The following is a 15,155-nucleotide window of genomic DNA, read 5'->3' as shown; positions in this document are numbered from 1 at the left end:
GGACAGCACGGTGGCGCAGCGGTAGAGATGCTGCCTTACAGCGCCAGAGAGACCCGAGTTCGATCCTGACTACGTGTGCTGTCCGTGCGGAGTTTGTACATTCTCCCCTTGACCCGCGTGGGTTTTCTCCGGGTGCTGTGGTTTTCTCCCGCACTCCAAAACCATACAGGTTTGTAGGCTAATTGGCTCGGTAAAGTTGTAAATTGTCCCTAGTGTGTGTGGGATAGTGTTGGTGTGCGGGGATCACTGGTCGGTGCGGACTCGATGGCCCGAAGGGCCTGTTTCCACCCTGTATCTCTAAACTAAATAAACAAAATAATTGCGTACCTTCACACAAAATCCAGGCTTATCCCTATTCACAACTATCTTAAAACTCATGGAGAAACGCAGAACTGCAAATACTGGTTTACAAAAAGCGACACAAAGTGCTTGAATCACTCAGCGGATCAGGCAGCATCTCTGGAGAACATGGATGAGTGACGTTTTGGACCGGGATCCTTTTGAAATGTTACCTATCCTTTGTTGCCTGACCTTTGAGTTACTCCAACACTTTGTGTCTTTTTTTAAAGATTCATGCAGTTATGACCACTGTTCTTAACTGCTTATCCAAACCATCACTTGGCCAAGGTCATTACCCAATATAAGTTCCAGTATCGCCCTTCCTTAAGTTGGACTATCCACTTATTGTTTCAGGAAACACTGGGCCTCCTCTACTGTCAGAGTAAGGCCCGACGCAAATTGGAGAACAGCACCTCATTTTTCGCTTGGGCAGCTTACAGCCCAGTGGTATGAACATTGTCTTCTCTAATTTCAAGTCATCCTTGCTTTCCCTCTCTCCATCCCTCTCCTATCCTAGTTCTCCGACAAGTCTGACTGTCCTCCTGATTACAATTTTATCTTTGTAAGCTTCGTTGCCACCTTCCCCGAGCTAGCAATGATCTATTCTACATTTTCCTTGATCTGCATCCCCTCTGATGTCTTGTTTTCACCTTACCCTTCCATATCTCTGTGTCTCCCTATCCCCTGACTCAGTCTGAAGAAGGGCCTCGACCTGAAACGTCACCCATTCCTTCTATCCAGAGATTCTGCCTGTCCCGCTGAGTTACTCCAGCATTTTGTGCCTACCTTCTGCTCTGTCTTAAGCCTTTAGCACGGAATAAGCACCATTCAATAGTGGGGAAGTTATTGTTGCCCTCTATGACAACACTGTTGTTTTTGCATCTTTCCGCAAACTGTCGTTATATCCGTTGCTCCATCTCCCGCTGCCTGTAGGGAGGCTGGTGGTATAATCCCATTAGTGACGACACCTTTCTTATTTATCTCTACCCATATTGCATCAGTAGACAAACCTTCCAGTAAATAGTCTCTTTAGTGCCGTCGTGACACAATCTATACATCTCTATCACGTCGGATACATCGAAACCCTGAAAGGTTGAGCTACCAGTCCAAATTCATCTATTCAACCTCATCTATTGCATCCGCTGCTCCAGATATCAACCTATTTACATCGGCGAAACCAAACGCAGGCTCGGCGATCGCTTCGCTCAACACCTTCGCTCGGTCCGCCTTAACCAAGCTGATCCCCCGGTGGCTGAGCACTTCAACTCCCCCTCCCACTCCCAGTCTGACCTTTCTGTCATGGGCCTCCTCCAGTGCCATAGTGAGGCCCACCGGAAATTGGAGGAATAGCACCTCATATTTCGCCTGGGCAGCTTGCAGCCCAGCGGTATGAACATTGACTTCTCCAACTTTAGATAGTTCCTCTGTCCCTCTCTTCCCCTCCCCCTTCCCAGATCTCCCTCTATCTTCCTGTCTCCACCTATATCCTTCCTTTGTCCCGCCCCCTTGACATCAGTCAGTTTGGAGGAAGTGGGAGGAGTCAAAAGAGAAGTTGTTGAGGCACTCGCTCGCATGGGCCCTAGATCCAAACCAGAGGCGTAGCTATGGGCACTCGCATGGGCCCTAGCTATGCCTGCCTCTTTGTTGGGTACGTCGAACAATCCCTGTTCCAGACGTACACCGGCCCCATCCCCGAACTCTACCTCCGCTACATCGACGACTGCATTGGTGCTACCTCTTGCACCCATGCAGAACTCACTGACTTCATACACTTCACCTCCAATTTCCATCCTGCCCTTAAATATACCTGGACTATCTCCGACATCTCCCTCCCGTTTCTGGACCTCACCATCTCCATCACAGGAGACAGACTAGTGACGGACATTTACTATAAACCCACTGACTCGCACAGCTATCTGGACTACACTTCTTCCCACCCGGTCCCCTGCAAAAAGTCTATCCCCTACTCCCAATTCCTCCGTCTACGACGCATCTGCGCCCGGGGTGAGGTGTTTCACACTAGGGCTTCCGAGATGTCCTCGTTCTTCAGAAAACGGGGCTTCCCCTCCTCCATTATAGATGAGGCTCTCACTAGGGTCTCTTCTACATCCCGCAGCTCCGCTCTTGCTCTCCCTCCCCCCACTCGCAACAAGGACAGAATCCCCCTCGTTCTCACCTTCCACCCCACCAGCCAGCGGATCCAACATATCATCCACCAACATTTCCGTCACCTACAACGGGACCCCACCACTGGCCATATCTTCCCATCCCCTCCCCCTCCCATTCCCAGTCTGACCTTTCTGTCATGGGCCTCCTCCAGTGCCATAGTGAGGCCCACCGGAAATTGGAGGAACAGCACCTCATATTTCGCCTGGGCAGCTTGCAGCCCAGTGGTATGAACATCGATTTCTCCAACTTTAGATAGTTCATCTGTCCCTCCCTTCCCCTCCTCCTTCCCAGATCTCCCTCTATCTTCCTGTCTCCACCTATATCCTTCCTTTGTCCCGCCCCCGACATCAGTCTGAAGAAGGGTCTCGACCCGAAACGTCACCCATTCCTTCTCTCCCGAGATGCTGCCTGACCTGCTGAGTTACTCCAGCATTTTGCGAATAGTCCAAATTAAATGATCATTACCTCATGCCACTTTGCCCGGTGGCAGCTCCAGTAATCAGAAGAGTGCAAATGGTGAGACGGTGTCAGGAGACCCACCATCTGCTATCATCTTGATAAACAAAAGCACCATGCAGCCAAGAAGCCAAGGTTGACTGGCCTTTATCACAAGCCTTATCCGGTTTCAATCTTTGGTGTAAATGTTTTTTAGAAAAGTAGGATGGAAGTCAGCAATGGACGGCAATCATGTTATTGGAATTAAGGAAATAAGAGATGGATGTCAAAGGTAATGCATTGCTTTATGAGCATGTTAGCCTAAAAGCACAGAGGCTCATCTGTCAGTGGCCCCTGGATGGAAAGATGCTCTCAGCCACGGTTCAATAATCTTATTACTGGAGAATCAATAAACTTAATGGAAACTGCAGTTGTTTCCATTTGGGGAATTGTCTTGTTTAGTTTAGAGATACAGCACGTAATTGGGCTCTTTGGCTCACCGAGTCCGCACCGACTAGTAGATCCCCGCACATCAACGCTATCCTGCACACACTAGGGACAATTTTACATTTGTACCGAACCCAATTAATCTATAGTCTAAGTCTTTGGAGTTTGGGAGGAAACCGAAGATTTTGGAGATAACCCCTGCAGGTCACAAGGAGAACGTACATACTCCGTACAGACAGCACCCGAAGTCAGAATCAAACCTGGGTCTCTAGCGCTTTAAGGCAGTAGCTCTACTACTACGCACTTTGCCGCCATGTGTTTTCCATCCCTTTCCTTTCTATGCTTCCTATTGTAATCTGCTCAAGAGCAGAGTGGCAAATGACATTCATATGCCTGGCAGGATCACTCATGTCAATGTGGTAAGATTCTAGATTAGCTGCAATATGACTAAACAATACACTGCTCTAAAGACTTATGTTGGGGCACAGCTGGGACAGCTGATACCTCACAGCGCCAGAGACCGGGCTCGATCCTGTACTCAGGTGCTGTCTGTATGGAGTTTGCACGTTCTCCCTGGTGTTTTCTTCCCAGTGCTCCGGTTTCCTCCCACATTCCAAAGCCGTGCAGTTTTGTAGGATAATTGGCCTCGGTCGATTACCCTTAGTGCATCGGGAGTGCATAAGAAAGTGAGTTAACATAGAATTAGTATGAACGGGTGATCGATGGTCGGCGTGGACTCAGTGGGCCGAAGGGCGTTTCCATGCTGTATCTTGCAGTACAATGCAATGTTCGACCTACACTGAACATTATGAACTGTTCTTGGACAAGCAAGAGCCTGAGTTTTCCACAAGGAGATGTGTTGCCCAAGCTGGCCGATTGCCTGCTTGCTAAAACCTGTTCTTATATCGAGCAGATCCCAGGGTGCAAACCTCCGTGAGTGTTGGCTCCCACCTGATCAGAGAGGATAATGCAGCATGGGCTTTGTGTTTTATTTTCATTTAGTTTATAGATACAGCATGGAAACAGGCCCTTCGGCCCACCGAGTCCGCGCCGACCACTAGTATCCCTGCACACTAACACTATCCTACACACATTAGGGACAATTTTACATTTTATACCAAGCCAATTAACCTACAAACCTGTACATCTTTGGAATGTGGGAGGAAACCAAAGATCTCGGAGAAAACCGGAGCACCTATAGTCAAGTCACAGGAGCACCCATAGGCAGGATCCAACCTGGGTCTCTGGCCTGTAAAGCAGTAGCTCTACCCCTGTGTCACCATGCCGCCCATGTGCTGTAATCATAAATCAGCAATGAAATGCCACAGGATCAGATGAAACAGGCTCCTCAAGCTGAAGCAATGTCAAAGCAGCAAAATAATTTGAATCATTACAAATATCTGACAACCACAAACATTTAATATCTACTAGTAATTAAACATGTCATAGAGTGATACAGTATGGTAACAGGCCCAACTTTCGCACACTGCCCAACATGTCCCATCTATAGTCCCACCTACCTGTGTTTGGTCCATATCCCTCCAAAACTGTCCTATCAATGTACCTGTCTGTTACTTAAACATTGCGACAGTCCCTGCCTCAACTACCTCATCTGGCAGCTCGTTCCATACACCCACCACCCTTTGTGTGAAAAAATTACCCCTCGGACTCCTATTAAATTTTTTCCCCTTCACCTTAAACCTATGTCCTCTGGTCCTCGATTCCCCTACTCTGGGCAAGAGACTCTGTGCATCTACTTGATCTATTCCTCTCATGATTTGAGAGATCTAGGAGTGATCTACAAGATCACTCCTCACCCTCCTGCGCTCAAGTGAAAAAGTTTAAAATTATTAAAAGTTTAATAAAAATCCCCAGAGTACTAGAAACTATTAAATGAATTCAGTTGAATCAAATGATATTTTATTTCACTCCTACTCTTCCACCTTGCAACCCTCTTCATTTAAATGAACATTTTTGTATTACTGTCTGTCAGATACACAGCAGCGATGCTAGAAAGATTGGAATCCACCACTGGATTTCATAAGAGCAAATGTTTACTTTAGTTTAGTATTGTCACGGCAGTGAAAAGCTTTTGTTACGTGCAAACCAGTCAGCAGAAAGACAACACATGATTACTATCGATCCATTTACAGTGTATAGATCACATTTTTATACCTTTTGCCTGATGGGAGAGGGGAGGAGTGGCCGGGGTGCGACTGGTCCTTGATTATGCTGCTGGCCTTGCCGAGGCAGCGTGAGGTATAAATGGAGTCAATAGAAGGGAGGTTGGTTTATGTGATGGTCTGGGCTGCGTCCACAATTCGCTGCAATTTCTTGGATGGTGCTGGTCCCAAACCAAGCTGTGATGCACCATGATGTAGAAGCACAATTCGGAAATCCCCCCTTAGTTATGTGGAAGTTTAAGACATGAGTTTGTAAGGGAGTCCTGAACACCCAGTTATGGAGGTAAACGCCAATGGTTTTGTACAGAGGGTTCAGGCCAAGACAGTTCTGTAGTTGGTAAGGTACCAAAATGATGCAAAAGAACAACACACACAACAATCACCTCCCAAGTATTTTCTAAGATCATGATTTTATTTGTTAGTTTTATTATTAATATTCTATTTCCTTATTCGAATCCAAGCGAAGGCAAAGATACCATTGCCACTATTTGTGGGGCAGGAAATGATAAATTAAACAAATTTCCTTTCTGTAGGAAGGGATTGCAGATGCTGGCTTACACTGAAGATGGACACAACATGCTGGAGTAACTCGGCGGGACAGGCAGCATCTCAAGAGAGAAGGAAAGGGTTGGGTTGTGGCTCTTCTCGAGAGAGTTAGATATGGCTCTTCGGGCTAACGGAATCAAGGGGCATGGGGAGAAAGCAGGAACGGGGTACTGATTTTGGATGATCAGCCGTGATCATATTGAATAGCTCGAAGGGGCCGAATAGCCTACTTCTGCACATATATTCTATGTTACCATGTTTTCTTCACACAAATTTCCTTTGTGATCCTTTGGCAAATCTAAACTGAAATCCAGCCACTGTTATACCATTGTTCTCCACACTCATTGCAAATTATAAAAGTCACCATCTGTTCGTCGGGGTTTCCGCTTCGCACCCAAGCTGGAATAAACAGTGTGCCTCTGGCAATTGCTGTCACAGTACAGTTAAATTTTTCACACCGTCTGCATCTGAGTTTGCTTGTCTTGATTCCTTCTGAACATTGAGGCAGCTGATGGTTCTGAAGCCCAGATGTGGTGTAGAACGCTCTCAGGTGTTTCAACTCCTCACTTGCCATGTCCATCACTGACATCTCCGCAAACATCTGTGGAGTTATTTCTCCTAACTGTATTCTCTGTCTTAAATGCGGATTTTTAGGGTCCTTTAAATTTGAAATCCTGCTCCGAATGCAAGCTTTGTATTTTTTGGTATTTTTCAAGTGAATTGCATATATGGATTGTTCAATTTCTTCGGCAATTCCCTGCCATATTCCAACCTGCGTCCCATCAACTGGCTCTGAACCAATTAAAGCTTGGAAGAGGAGGGCTACACATTTAGTCCGCACTGCATCGACACCTGATATACACAGCTGTTTAGGTGCTGCATCCTGCTCAATTCCTACAAAACCTTCTTCTGTTACAGGAACCTTTACGTCATGAGCTTTTTCATTTGTGAGGAGATTGCGGATAACATCAGTTCCTGTTGTTATTTGAGTTTGTTGTGTGGGGTTTCGACAGGCAGAATCAGTTTCACTAGTCTCATGTTCAAGTTTGACTTTTCCTTGACCCATTTCATTTGACGGCTCCGTCTTTTCCGTACCATCACAGGCTTTGTCTTCCGGACATTTTCCCTGGAGATTCGATCTCTTGTACAACTTTTTCCATGCAGACAATAGTCTCCGTGCCTTCCCCCTGATACCAGCGTCTGGGCAAGTCTTTAGGACTCTGTATACCGCTTTAACCAAGTCAGTCTCCTGGAGAACTTCAGGGGTGACTTGAATGTCCTCCATGCCATCCAGGAGGCACTTTATGTCCTGGATATTATTTCCTGAAATAAGTTTCTCAATCTGGTGCGCACGGTGGGTCATCTCCTTCAGGCTATTCATTGCACTGTCAAATATCAAATACGCAGACATTATTATTTATACTTAGGAGTGAAGGTCATGATCTTACTGAATGGTGAAACAAGCGTGAGGGATTGTACGGCCCGCTCCTGCTTGTATCGCGAGGACAGTCATTGCATACAATAAGCAACATAAGGTTTGAATATTTACCATGTGAATGCACAAACTAAAATAAACACTGCTTTGTCTCTCAAACACCTCCTCCTTTCTTCCCCATATGTAAGACATATTGCCAACATGAAAAGACTAAAGGGAACTTTAAAAAAAAAATGACTGGACCATGATATGGCACAGGTTTGAATTTCTTCCTCGCCCTCATTTATATTTTGCAGATTGCTGAAAATGGAAGTTGATTATGCACATTGAGTAAACAGGAGCAAAATCAATGATGGAGCAAGTGTATCGCCTTAAAGACAAAGAGCGAATGATGATAAAGGGAATAGAGTGATTTTGCACCAAGGATACAGAAAGATGGAAGGAAAGATTCGATGAAGAGATGGAGGCCATAGATGGGGAGCAAAACATAAGAAACGCTTAAAATGTTACTGGCATAGGAAGTGAAACTGTTCTCTTTTGCAACTCCAAAGTCCGTGCCAAGATTGCAATTCATCTCATGAATGGGGTCTTGCACCATGAAATAACAGCGCTAACTTGAGGATGGAGTTTAGTTTGTTTGCATGTTAACAATCAAGGGGAGGTAGCTGGCAAGCTCCTGTTTATGAAATCTAAGAGTGGAGGAAATCATCGAACCGTTTGTGGCAACTTGCCATTCAGTGCATTACTATTCTTCAACACAAACTGTTTTCCTTTTTATCAATAACAGCATGCGATGTGAACTCACTGTTAATTTTCCAGCATTTTTGGGCCAACATTAAAAGGGATTGGAGAAAAATCAAGACAGCAACTCAAAAAGTGAAATGAAAGGAGCATGAATGATCAAAATCAAAGAAGGGTCCCTAACAGCTTTCTGAATGTACAAATAATGGTCAAAGATGACAGGAAGTGATTCCTAAAGTGCTGAATTAATTCCTATTAACACAATATGACGAGCCTGGTTTAAAGTCGTCTTGTGAGTCTCATTGTCTGTCAGCTAGACCGCAACTAAAAATGGCGTGTTTCCTTTATCATCATTACTTTTTTGCATATCTTTCATTCATTTCTTCTATATCTCTCTATATCATCGTCTGTATCTCTCATTTCCCTTTCCCCCGACTCTCAGTCTGAAGAAGGGTCTCAACCCGAAACATCACCTATTCCCTTTCTCCAGAGATGCTGTCTGATCTCTAGCTTTTTGTGTCTGTCATAAAATAAGGCTTTACAGCTTTTATTGATTAATATTAATATGAGAATTAATATCCTCATAGTGAGTCATTAAAAGTAGCTGTCAAGTGTTTGATGTTACCTGGGTCATTTGGAAGTACTGTCACGTGGAGAAAAAATGTCACTACATATTAAGAGATAAAAAATTAAAGAGGCTGTTGAGCATGTGGAACTGTTATTCCATAATAAAAAACGAACCCAAAAACAGATATGACAGAAAGCTGAAACAATGTTTATCTTGTTCGATAGTCCAAAAAATTTTATTTGGAGATTTTAGTCAAATGCATTATTAATGAATGGAAAATTTCAACCACTTCCTCGAATACAAGAACTTATGACAGTTCTCAATTAACATTGTAAACCTGGCAGCGATTCTATACATGGGGGAAAATGAAAGATTAAAAATCAATGGATGCTTTACAATATTTTATAATGTTTTCTCAGGTTTCTCGAGCATCTATAATTGGCCTCCCCTTTTTTCACATCCAGTGCAGCCCCATGAGAATATCATGAAAGGCTTGGATAGAGTGGGTGTGGAGAGGATGTTTCCACTAGTGGGAGAGACTAGGTCTAAAGGTCATAGCCTCAGAATTAAAGGATGTTCCTTTAGGAGGGAGATGAGAAGGAATTTCTTTAGTCAGAGGGTGGTGAATCTGTGGAATTCTTTTCCACAGAAAGCTGTGGAGGCCAAGTCAATGGATACTTTTAAGTCAGAGATTGATAGATTCTTGATCAGGTGTCAGGGTCATGGGGGAGAAGGCAGGAAAATGGGGTTAGGAGGGAGAGATAGATCAGCCATGATTGAATGGCGGAGTAGTGATGGGCTGAATGGCCTAATTCTGCTTCTTTGACTTATGACCTTATCATGGTTAAGGAAGGAGTCAATATTCACATTCAGGCTGCCAACACTCAGCATCATTTCTCTACCACTTCTCACTCCTCCTTCCTTGATTCTGTGTTTAGAGATTGTTTGGTATCCTTGCCCTTCCATTATCTCCAGTTTCCCTCGCCCGACTCTCAGTCTGAAGAAGGGTCTCCCATTCCTTCTCTCCGGAAATGCTGCCGAAATGTCACCCATTCCTTCTCTCCGGAAATGCTGCCAGTCCCGCTGAGTTACTCCAGCATTGTGTGTCTATCTTCTTGCTTGATATCCGGTTTTGAATGAACAATTTTGGCTATCTACAGTCTAAGCCACAACCGTAACCGACATTTGTATTACTGACTATTTTGCAGAAGTGATTATCAACTAAGATTTCACACCAAGCTACCAAATAACTTATTTGGTTGACCATTTTTTAATCAAAGTGGTAATGATGTATTAAGAAAGGGAGAGAGAATACGAGGCTTTGGGGCATAAGGAGAGAAGATCAGACCTATCGGTATGGCTACCAAGGTGACAAATGTAAATCTGAGGTGAGCAAGTGGCCAGAATACAAACCCTTGCCACTCTTTGTTTGCCTACTGCCAGGTTGAAGCAGACTCATCATAACCTGTAGATAGACACAACATGCTGGAGTAACTCAGCGGGACAGTCAGCATCTCTGGAAAAAAGGAATGGGTGACGTTTTGGGTCGAGACCTGTGTTCTTTTTTACTTAAATTTCTGATCCCCAACTCTTCTTTACATCAACTTCCACCTTGTCACGCTGTTCATGCTCTTCCACTCTGCTCCACTGTTTTCCATTTAATACGATCACCTTCTAGTTTAATTTCTTTCCAGGTTTGTCCACCCCTTACTTTGTAGCTTCACTCAGTCCCCACTGCATCTGTCAGAACTCCATTCCTCTAATAGACCCAAATAGCTGGAGTAACTCGGCGGGTCAGCAGCATCTCTGGAGAGAAGGAATAGATGACATTTCGGGTTGAGTCATGTCTTCAGACTGAAACGCAGGGGAGAGGGAAACGAGGGACATAGACGGTGATGTCTAGAGATATAGAACAAACGATTGAAAGATATGCAAAAAAGAAACGATGACAAAGGAAACAGGCTATTGGGCTAGCTGTGGGCTAGGTGAAAACGAGTTACAGACAATGAGACTCAACAAGATGACTTTGAAACTAGTACAACTTGGGTGGGAGAGGGACGGAGAGAAAGGGGATGCAAGAGTTCCTTGAAGTTAGAGAAATCAATATTTATACCGCTGGGTTGTAAACTACCCCAGCGAAAGCGATTTTACGATGTTTGTGAGATAAACAAAGTGTGGGGAATTATGACAAACTTCCTTTACTTCAAAATAATGCCAGAGGACCTATGTCCACTGGAGTTCAAGGCATTGTTTGAGCACCTCATTCAGAAGGCAATGTTGCTGAAAGTGCGGCAGTCCTTCGGTGAGGACTCTTACAATTTCAGATTTTGTGCTCATGCCTGTGGAATGGGACTTGAACCCGAAACTTCCCGAATGTTTGATCAGTGATACAATAGCTGACCATGTGCTCAGTAACCCATTCCAGGGAAGAAGCATTAGTGAGTGCTTCACTCCAAACTGCTGAACAGTAATGAAAGTCAACCACGGCTAGGATTAGACTTGGCTTCCTCCGTGCCACCAGTAATCAAGACAAGATTGTTTTATTGTCATATGTCACAGATAGAACAATGAAATTCTTACTTGCTGCAGCACAACAGAATATGTAAACATAGTGCACTGTAAATGATATAATAAACGAGAAAAAAAGTTAAGTGTGTGTGTATATATACACTCACATATCCACATATATTATACAGTATATACATACATATATACACATACATGCACATGTATATGCACACACATGTACACATAAAAAACAAACAATAATAGTATATTAATGACAATGATAGTCTATGTAGTTCAGAACTTATTTTGAGGTTGTGGTGTTTATTAGCTGAATGGCTGACCAGATGAGTTGAAGAGTGGGACAGTCTAGAACTACCCCTCAATTAGAAAGAAATCTGACCGAAAAGGACTGCAGAAAGCAAAGAAAGTGAAATAAGCACAGCCCGGACCTATGGGAAATACTGCATTTAAAATGTTTAGCATGTGTGTTCAGATCTTTATGTTCCTTTCATCAAACTATAACTAACATTAATCATTCACAGATCCAGGGTGATGGGTGAAACAAAGCAGCATTGTGCAGATGAACTCCCTCAATGTCTTGTATGACTGCATCCACAAGGACAAGTCTATTTGAAGACAATGTCCCAGAAGGCAACCAAAGTAGCTGATCTTCTGAACAATGCTTTTTTTTTATTGCCTCGTGGCTGCTGGCCGCCAGCTTCAGAACTATCAGGATCATAACACCAAAAAAGATGGAATTAATCATGTGATGCTTCCAACCAACATCTCTAATCCACTTTCCGGTTGTGAAAGCAATCAAAGTGAACTACCATTTAGTGTGCAGATTCCTCTCAGAATCAATCCTAAACTCCGTTGATTCTAAAACAAACTAGACCAAGTGGACCCGTTGGGCCCAAACCTCTCCTGCATTGGTGCAGCACCCTCTCTACCCCCTTCCACCTCCCCATCCCCTCCCCCCACTCCATCCCCCTCACCCCCCCCTTATCCTCCACCCCCTCCCTCTCTCCACCCCCTCCTCCACTCCCTTCCCCCTCCCCCCACTCCATCCCCCTCCCCTCCCACCACTCCATCCCCTCAACCCCCCTTATCCTCCACCCCCCTCCCCTCCCCCCACTCCATCCCCTCAACCCCCCTTATCCTCCTCCTCCGCTCCTCCACCCCCTTCCCTCCCTCCCCTCCCCGCCCCTCCCTCCACCCCCTCCCCTCCCTCCACCCCCTCCCTAGGAGATAGATTTAAACTTTAAAATGTGAATAACTTTAAAAACAGACACCGATTTCAATGAAACTTCTTCCATTAGCACTAAAGGGACGACGGTGAGTAAGGTGGGACTAAAATTGTCGCGCTATAGTGTACCGTTTTTGAGTCACAAACAAGCAAACAAACGAGAGTTTTAGTATACAGATAGCCATATCCAAAAGCTTGGGCAGCACGGCGGCACAGCACTAGAGTTGCTGCCTCACAGTGCCAGAGACCCGGGTTCTGGTGCTGGCTGTACGATACGTTCTCCCCGTGAAAGCATGGGTTTTCTCCGGGTGCTCCTGTTTCCTCCCACACTCCAAAGACGTACAGGCTTGTAAGTTAATTGGCTTGGAATAAGTGTAAATTGGCCCTAGTGTGTGTAGGATAGTGATAATGTGTGGGGATTGCTGGTCGGCATGGACTAGGTGGGCCAAAGGGCCTGCTTCCATGCTGTACTTCTAAACTAAACTAAATAAACTTGTTTTCTGCCCTGCGATTATATATGGATCCCTCCTCCCCTGTGTCTCTCTGTGTTGTGCAGTTCTGCTGTCCCTTCCACTCTCTTGCAGACAGAACAAGAATAGGTTCCCACCTTTGATCCCGCTGAGGTGAGAAGGAACTTTTTCACCCAGAGTTGTGAATTTGTGGAATTCTCTGCCACAGAAGGCAGTAGAGGCCAATTCTCTGAATGAATTTAAGAGAGAGTTAGATAGAGCTCTAAGGGGTAGTGGAATCAAGGGATATGGGGCGAAGGCAGGCACGGGTTACTGATTGTGGATGATCAGTCATGATCACAATGAATGGCGGTGCTGGCTCGAAGGGCCAAATGGCCTCCTCCTGCACCTGTTTTCTATGTTTCTGACCAAAGGTAGACACAAAAAGCTGGAGTAACTCAGCGGGTCAGGCAGCATCTCCGGTGAGAAGGAATGGGTGACGTTTCGGGTCGAGACCCTTCTCCAGACTGATTACTCCAGCATTTTGTGTCGACCTTTGGTTTAAACCAGCATCTGCAATTCTTTCCCACACACTGACCGAAGACAACCAGTTGTATAAGAAAATAACTGCAGATGCTGGTACAAATCGACGGTATTTATTCACAAAATGCTGGAGTAACTCAGCAGGTCAGGCAGCATCTCAGGAGAGAAGGAATGGGTGACGTTTCGGGTCGAGACCCTTCCAGCATTTTGTGAAGACAACCAGTTGTTCTGCTGTCCCTCCCATGCCATGCTGCAGATGAGATGCCGCTGACTGTCCAGGGTGACACACAAACCGCTCACAGGGTCAACACCTCCACTCAGTCTACCCCAGCCTACCTGACCTCCAAACACTTCACCTCCCCCACCTACCCCTCCCCCCAACCTCCCCTCCCACTCCCACACTGCCCTCCCTGTCCATGGGCCTCCTCCATGGGCCTCCTCCATGGGCCTCCTCCATGGGCCTCCTCCATGGGCCTCCTCCATGGGCCTCCTCCATGGGCCTCCTCCATGGGCCTCCTCCTCCATGGGCCTCCTCCACTGCCAGAGTGAGGCCCAGCGCACACTGGAGGGCCGGCGCCTCACATTCCCAGCGGCCCAGCGGCCCGAACATTGACCCGTGTCCCCCCCCCCCCGCCCGCCCCTGACTCAGTGTGAGGAAGGGTCTGCCCCCCCCCCCCCACTCCTCCTCTCCACAGATGCCGCCATGTTTGTGTGTGTTGTGGCGGCTAGGCCCGGCCCGGCCCGGCCCGGGATCAGTGGCGTCGCCGCGGGCAGCAACACAAGCGACAGAGCCGGGGGGGGGGCGACAGAGCCGGGGGGTGATAGACACGGGGAAGGGAGCAGTGGACGGGGCTCCTGCAATGGCCCTACCCGCATCGGCCGCCTCCCACACACGGACCGGTGCGAACAGTGAGAGAGAGTCGCCGTCGGCCTCACCGCCACTGGCGAGCGTCCGCCCGCGCGCGCAAAGCGCCATCACCGCTACAGTGACCGCATCCTCACGGCAGAGGGCAGCACAGCCTTCAGCTGCTCACGTTACAGCACCCTACACTGCAGGCTGCACCCACACCCACGCACTGCAACCTGGAGACTCTGCAAGCTGCACCCTGCACTGCACCCTGGAGACTCTGCAAGCTGCACCCTGCACCCACGCACTGCAACCTGGACCCTGCACCCACGCACTGCAACCTGGACCCTGCACCCATGCACTGCAACCTGGAGACTCTGCAGGCTGCACCCTGCACCCACGCACTGCAACCTGGACCCTGCACCCACACACTGCAAACTGGAGACACTGTAAGCTGGACCCTGCACCCACGCACTGCAAACTACACCCTGCATCCACGCACTGCAAACGACACCATGCACCCAGTCGGTACTAGCTGGAGACTGTAAACTAGGTCTTGCAACTAAGGAGTACAAACTGGTACACGTGCGTCAGTGCAAACTGGAGTGAGGACATACTGGACCCCAGCACCCAATGAGTGCAAACTGGCAACAGTGCAAACGAGAGTCTTCACCGAAGGAGTGCAAATTGGAGTCAATG

At 46.6% G+C, this 15,155-nt stretch overlaps 1 protein-coding gene across 1 annotated transcript; it reads right to left on the bottom strand.

The window, feature by feature from the left end:
* Positions 1–4,817: 4,817 nt before the first annotated feature.
* Positions 4,818–14,604, bottom strand: tceanc (transcription elongation factor A N-terminal and central domain containing). Its single transcript, XM_078408640.1, has 2 exons — positions 14,480–14,604; positions 4,818–7,504 (listed from the first exon to the last, which is right to left on the bottom strand). Exon 2 carries the CDS (start codon positions 7,498–7,500, stop codon positions 6,418–6,420), a length of 1,083 nt encoding a protein of 360 aa, XP_078264766.1. The 5' UTR covers positions 7,501–7,504; positions 14,480–14,604; the 3' UTR covers positions 4,818–6,417.
* Positions 14,605–15,155: the final 551 nt, after the last annotated feature.

The sequence above is a fragment of the Rhinoraja longicauda genome, chromosome 12 (genome assembly GCF_053455715.1).
Source record: "Rhinoraja longicauda isolate Sanriku21f chromosome 12, sRhiLon1.1, whole genome shotgun sequence".
NCBI lineage: Eukaryota > Metazoa > Chordata > Chondrichthyes > Rajiformes > Arhynchobatidae > Rhinoraja > Rhinoraja longicauda.
Note: the sequence above shows the minus strand (reverse complement) of the source record. Positions and strands in the feature narration are given on the sequence as shown.

What these genes read in the sequence shown, in the direction of transcription:
- tceanc (XM_078408640.1), bottom strand. Translation starts at nt 7,500, where the DNA reads ATGAATAGCCTGAAGGAGATGACCCACCGTGCGCACCAGATTGAGAAA.